Consider the following 7,032-nt stretch of genomic DNA (forward strand, 5'->3'; position numbering starts at 1 on the left):
TTTATGTCTTTTTATTAATAATATAATTTAGTTTAACCCGCATTATGTCGACGAAAATGGCAATAATGCACAGATTTTGCGGTAAAAATTATCTTGTATTGCTTACAAAAAGAAAAAAAAAAACGTATACATATAAAATCATGCGGTAAACATAATGCATACTAATCTTACAATATAATTTAAAATCTCACTTTCCGGAAGTACACCAGAGTACTTCCGGGTTAACACTGTTGTGTTTACAGGCGAAGAATGGGAAAAGATGTCTTCAGATGTGTTGAATGCAACGAAAAAGCGACGGAGCTGCACAGAGATTACAGTAACGGCATCTTAAAGATAACAATATGTGTATGTGGTCTGTTTTCTGTGTTATATTTCAGTGGTTTTGTTTTATATTACGTGTTTATCTTGTGTAGATGCTAGCTTTAGCTAACATGTCACTCAGTTGATGTGACGTTTTCATCCTTCCTGAGACTAAAACTAGAAAAATAAAGTAAACCTTTTCAGTTCAGGTAAATATCTTATTATATCAGTGAATAATAGACAAACGAAGCACCCTCTCCTCATAATAAACCAATTATTGTCAAATTATTGTTATAGGTACTTTGAAGTATTGTATAATTCCTCTGTAACACTTAGCTCTGTATCTATATGTATATTAACCCCTTCATGTATTAATTGTGAGAACCTTAGTCAAGATTTTTTTCTTCAGTGTTTTTATTCCTCCTTAGGCATGAAAAAAAACAATGCGATCTAGTTTTTTATCTGTGGAGTTACAAAATATCCATGCATTTAATTTTTGAAGTAAAGAAGCATGTGTTTAAAACCCAATATCAGAGAGGGATATGAAAACAATGAAATATAAAAGCATGTTGACAACACAAAAAGAGCACAGTGTAAGACCTGGACTGAACAAACAAACACAATACTTTGGCTCTGATGGAATTTATAAATACTTTTACTCGAGTACAGGTACGAGTACTGGTACTTGTGCATTATTTCAACCCCATTAGATCACAGAGAAAAACGAAGGTACTTTTCCCTCCACAGCTTTAGTTCTTCTCTATATCACCTTAATGAAAACCATTATTTGTATAAACACAGAACTTTTAATAACATAACAACTTTTGCACTTATTTATGTATATTTCTTTAATTATCATATTGATAATATTATGTGTAGTATAGGGATGTAACGATATGAAAGTTTCATATCACGGTTACTGTGACCAAAATTATCACGGTTATCATTATTATCGTGGTATTGTTGAAATTGTGCTCAAAATGTTCAAAAAGTACTAATACACACACTGAAATAATTTAACCAAGTTGTATTTTGAAAAAAATAAAAAAAAATAAGATAATTGGCACAATGTACTTTCTGTTGCAGAAACATTCAAATATTAACCCTTAGTGGTCTGAGCCTGTTTTGTCCGTTTTTCAGTCCTTTTGATTTTGCCTTTATATACTATATAAACAAATGTTTACTATACCCATGTTTGGGATCTTTTTTTTCAGCACAACTTCATTTATATCATCTGCCTATTATTTTTTCACTTTAAACTACTATATCAACACAAAAGGACAAAAAACACACAAAAAAAATCTGATTTGAAAAATGTATTTACTTTATTGCATAAATAACACACAGATGCTTAATAAACCTTTTCAAAGACTTTAAAAGTGAATATTGGTTCTAAATATTAGGTATATAAAATTAAAATTGTAATAAATTAAAACTGTACTCAAATATGTGACATAAAAACATATCTTGACATGGGATTTTTTTTCCCTAAAAGTGCAGGAATTAAACATGCTTATCATGATAATTAGAATTTAAACGGTAATACTAACCGTCTGCAATTTTACCGTGGTTTATCGTTATATCGGTTATCGTTACATCACTAATCCTCACCAAGGAAAATCCAATTCTCACTTTATACAGTAATCTACACCTGGCTTTACTGCCTTTGTCCAGAATAATATACATTATATAGACTAGATGTCGTCCAAAAATTAATGTTTATTTGCAACATAGTATAGCAAACTATAACATGATCAAAAACAAATTAATTTTAGCAACAAAAAAAAAAAATAGTCTCCGTTTTGAATGTGTGGGGTCGCCAGAAATTTGTGAAAATGGGGTCAGGAGTTAAAAAAGGTTTGGAAGCACTGGTTTATATAAAACAACACACACCTCATAAATATTGTTTACGTAGGTCAGTATTGTTTTCATTTAGACCTTATTGAGATTTTTGTTGTTTTAAGGAATGTATGTTATATACAGTCTTCTATCTATTGTATAGCTTTTGCTTCTTCCTGCTCCTTTTCAAGCTGCATATATGGAGAAGTCTGTTGATATAAATATTTCATACACTGTCTGTAATACGAATGTTCAAAATAAATTGTTCATTCATTATGCTATCAATCTCTTCTGGAACAGAAAGCGTTTGACAGTGTTTGAGTAGATGTTACTCTTGTGTCTTTTTCTGCAGGAGTCTTGTCAGAAGCCGGTGGACAAGTACATCGAGTACGACCCCGTCATCATTCTCATCGACGCCATTTTGTGCAAATCACAGGCTTTCAGACACATTTTGTTCAACTCAAGCCTGAATGTAATACCTTTGACATATATACAAATGAAAAGTGATATCTCAGGCGATTACATGGTCTTTCAGTTTGTTTTCTTTTATATTTTCTGCAGATTCACTGGAAGTTGTGTGTGTTCTTCCTGCTGTGCGAGGCCTACCTCAGATGGTCTTTACTCCATGGATCTGAACACAGCAGTGACCCTGCAGACATCATCAGATACACCAAGGAATGGGAGTTCTATGGCATGTTCGCATTAGCAGCCCTTGGTAAGTTAAAACCAAAACAGAATAGTATAGTAGTGTAATACTCAGAAGTCACTGGTTTTACAGTTTATTGTTTTGTTTTGTTTTTTAATTGTGTTCTTCCTAAATTCTAAATAAAACCAGACAAGACATCATATCCCCTACACTGAATCATTTTATTAGATCTTAAATACACTAAAGAAAATATAACACAGTATGATATAAACCAGATGTGTGACACTTTAAACATACTCCTCAAGATTTGGATTCATGTTTCTACCACCAGTTATTTGAAGTTATTTGTGGTGGAACAGATGAGATTTTACCCTCAACGCTCACAGTTTTAGTATCACACCATGAAAAACCATGAAATAATGGTCTTAATTCCTGAGATACTAATAAAACTCTTAATAATTTCCCTGTCAGTGGTCGAGAAGCCATAAAGATCCAGATCTGACTAAGTTTTTCAGTACCTGGCAACCAGTTCTGAATCACAGAAAAAAGGTAGATCCCTCACTTATTCCACAATCGTCTTATTAAGTCTGTGACTAATATCTGTATTCCTTATTTATTTATTATTTTTATTGTCAATTATCCTTTTTTTTTTTTTTTTTTTGGTGCAACAGGGTGGGAATGTTCGTGGGTTTGGGTTTAAAAACAAAAAAAAAAGAACAATGACTGTATTACATTTTTTCTGTGACTTGATATGTAATAAAAAACACTTTGAACAAAAAAAAAGATCCAGATCCGGACATGAACCGTCTTTGAGAAAATAACAACTGGACATAGTAACAACAAATTTAGCATTTGTAGATGTTGAATAATGCAGAGACGTGGATTTTTAAACAACACATTGACTTAGATAGAGTTCACGAATCAATGTTTGGTGGAATAACACTGATTTCATGCATCTCGCTGAAACACAGCTGCTTCTCCTTGGTTCAGGTCTCAAAATTCTGACGTATCACATATAAACTATTGCTTATATTTGTAAAAGATGGTTGTTTTTGTGTCAGTGTTTTTATTGACTAGTAACAGTGAAGATGACCAGGTGACTTTTAAACAATAGCACATTTGGCAGCAACTTTAGTCAGACATGTTCTACTATATTAATCACTGAGCAATAAGGTTGTAGTATTTATTATTCTTCCTTTTTTATGGATGACTGAATTATTCTCTATATAAAATTTCATGTTAATATTACATTCTAAGAGGCAAAGGTGGTGGTTTAAAGGTTAACCTGCCTCAGTATAATTTTATTTTATATACGTCTAATATGCACATATTTCTGTTGCGCACTTTTATATATATATTTTTAATATATGTCTGTATTTTATTATGTTGTCTTTAGTTGAATAGTGCACTGTTACTGGCAGATACCACCTGCAGTGTTGTTGCACAGCCTTTGTAATGACAATAAAGCCTATTCTGTTCTGTTCTGTTCTGTTCTGTTCTGTTCTATTCTGTTCTATTTTATTCTATTCTATTCTGTTCTATTCTATTTTATTCTATTCTGTTCTATTCTATTCTGTTCTATTCTGTTCTATTCTATTCTGTTCTATTCTATTCTGTTCTATTCTATTCTGTTCTATTCTATTCTATTCTCACAGGGAAATTTGGTTTCTGTATTTTGCCACCCTAACATATACACATAATATATAACATTAGCATTAGCTCATACATTCAAGAGGGTTACAGTTATATTTATGTCGTTTCTTTTGAACCACTTCTAGGATAGAAATCCTACAGTTAAAAAAAGCAGACATTTCTTATATGTGAGAGTCTGATCCCAGTGAATATGGGATGTTAATTGTATAAATAGCGGGGTGTGAAGCCCATCCATGAGCCGTTTCAGATGGAGTGATTTCCAGTTGACGTTTGTGTTCCAGAGCTGGCGGCGTTCTGTGGCGGCGTGCTGCTGTGTCTGTGGTTGGTTGTGGTTCGTCTAAAAGGCGGAACCGTTGAGTTCAGGCTGCTCCTCAGGGCGCTGCTGCTGTCCTGTTACGGAAAAGTCCTCCTCATCCCCACCGTCATCTGGGAACACGACTACTCGCCGCTCTGCCTCGGCCTCATCAAGCTGTTTGTGCTGACGTCGAACTCACAGGCCATCAGAGGTACGAGAACGTGATGTCATTAGCAGAGGTCGGATACGACGGCAAACGTATGTGCTTTTCTTACTCGGTGGGATTTGAAGAGAGTGGATGGTTGGCAATGAAATAGATCAGTAAAATGAACAGAATAAACAACAAAATTAATAAACATAAACATAAACCGGGAGGAGACCTCGAGGAAGACCCAGGACACGTTGGAGAGACTATGTCTCTCGGCTGGCCTGGGAACGCCTCAGGGTCCCCCCGGAAGAGCTGGAGGAGGAGTCTGGGGAGAGGGAAGTCTGGCCATCCCTGCTTTGACTGTTGCCCCCGCGACCCGGCCCCAGAAGAAGCGGAAGATAATGGATGGATTACTAAACATGAACAACGCAATGAAAATTACAACTTTTTAGAAAGGTGTTGGAAAAAAAATACAACAGATTTTGGGTTTTAAATTACACAAACCCACTTTACCACTTTTGTTCGGACATCTTCCTGATGATTTGACAATAAATGATAAATATCTTATAAAAAATTTTCGTGCTGCAGCAAAAAAAACAACATAATGTTTATGCTGAAAATTCAGTTATAAATGGAAAGAATAGAAAAACCAATGAGGTAAATAATTTGATTTCATGCTTTCTTTCATTTGTTTAGATGACTACCTGGAGCTATGGTCCGTTTCAGTTATGATGTATTTTTTATTTTATTTATTGGTTTATTGAAAGCTGCGGGAAACTTTTGTGACCAATTTTTCATCAGACCTGTCAAACCTCAGTCCTATCCTCAGTATCATGAATCTGTTCGTCTGTCTGTCATTCCTCAGCTGAATCTCTTGCATTACAGTGAACAGTTTCTTAGTTCCATCCACCAGAAACAAACCATGTGTTTACAAACAGAGCCAGGAGGTCACTCGGGCATCTTGGGAATTTTGTCGCAACGTGCATTGTGGGAAACGCCGGTTCACGCCGCTGTCTGACAGCAGCAGCTGGAACAGACACGACGCAGAAACAACAGGAGCTCCCTTCCCTCTATGCATATTCCTCCAGCCGTTTCTGCATTTCAGCCGTTTCCGCGTCGTGTTTGTTTCATCCATATAATATCATAGGCTCACGCTGCCACTGCTGCTGTCAGATAGCAGCGTGAACCGGCGTTTCCCACAATGCATGTCGTGACAAAATTCCGAAGATTCCAGAGTTCCCTCCCGAGTCTGTTTGTAAACACATGGTTTGTTTCTGGTGGATGAAACTAAGAAACTGTTCACCGTAATGCAAGAGATTCAGGTGAGTAATGACAGACAGACGAACAGATTCATGATACTGAGGACATGACTGAGGTTTGACAGATCTGATGAAAAATTGGTCCCGAAAGTCTCCCGTAGCTTTAATAGGGATCATGCATATTAATGAAGATGAAAGTATAAAAAATATATTCATGTAAATACACCAGAATTAGTCAAAATAACTCCTTTTCATCTGTAGTCCCTAGGCAGGTGACAGAAACAACACATAAAACCGCCAACATTAATACAGCACTCTTTGGCTATAAATTAAAAATTTTATTGTAACAATGTAACATGCTTAAAGCGTTAACTGCTCTTGTCTTTTTGTCCAGTGATCCTGAACAGCAGCAGACACATCTCCGTCATGGCTGTGTTCGTCGGTTTACTGTCAGAGGGTTGTGTGTCTCAGATCTGTAAACGACTTCCATGGACCATCCAGGACATGTTGGCGTTTCAGTGACCGACGCTTCATCAGACCTGTGACTGTAAGAACTGAAAAGCTGGAAACAACAGGGACGTTCTCTAACTTCCTCTCCTGTTCTGCTGTTTTGTGCTTCTTCTTTGTGCCTTTATGGAGTAAATTCTTCTCTGTTCATTCAGAAGAGTCACTGATTTGACGGAAAAAAACTGCTGCAAGAGACACAAAAATGCAGCAGATCCGACATGTTCTGTATCGGTACACTGCAAAAATCTAAATCTTACCACGTGTATTTTTCTCATTTCTAATCAAAATATCTCATCACACTTAAAATCAGTCAGAATCACCTACAGAGGAACTTTTCAGTGAGATAGAAGAACTGATTTATAGACAATAGATCTGGAAAATCTGA

The 7,032-nt window shown here is 35.7% G+C and overlaps 1 protein-coding gene across 1 annotated transcript; it reads left to right on the forward strand.

The window, feature by feature from the left end:
- The first annotated feature begins 205 nt into the window (after positions 1 to 205).
- LOC115414583 (protein ARV1-like) lies at positions 206 to 6,800 on the forward strand. Its single transcript, XM_030127797.1, has 5 exons — positions 206 to 345; positions 2,492 to 2,611; positions 2,701 to 2,854; positions 4,720 to 4,944; positions 6,535 to 6,800. Exons 1-5 carry the CDS (start codon positions 250 to 252, stop codon positions 6,660 to 6,662), a joined length of 723 nt encoding a protein of 240 aa, XP_029983657.1. The 5' UTR covers positions 206 to 249; the 3' UTR covers positions 6,663 to 6,800.
- The last annotated feature ends 232 nt before the right edge of the window (positions 6,801 to 7,032 follow it).

Source organism: Sphaeramia orbicularis, chromosome 24 (assembly GCF_902148855.1).
Source record: "Sphaeramia orbicularis chromosome 24, fSphaOr1.1, whole genome shotgun sequence".
In the NCBI taxonomy this organism is placed as follows: domain Eukaryota; kingdom Metazoa; phylum Chordata; class Actinopteri; order Kurtiformes; family Apogonidae; genus Sphaeramia; species Sphaeramia orbicularis.

Excerpts from the sequence above, each read along its gene's own strand:
- LOC115414583 (XM_030127797.1), top strand. The coding sequence starts at position 250 with ATGGGAAAAGATGTCTTCAGATGTGTTGAATGCAACGAAAAAGCGACG. Across the intron at positions 346-2,491 it reads TCTTAAAGATAACAATATGT|GAGTCTTGTCAGAAGCCGGT; the intron begins GTATGTGGTCTG and ends CTTTTTCTGCAG. Across the intron at positions 4,945-6,534 it reads GAACTCACAGGCCATCAGAG|TGATCCTGAACAGCAGCAGA; the intron begins GTACGAGAACGT and ends CTTTTTGTCCAG.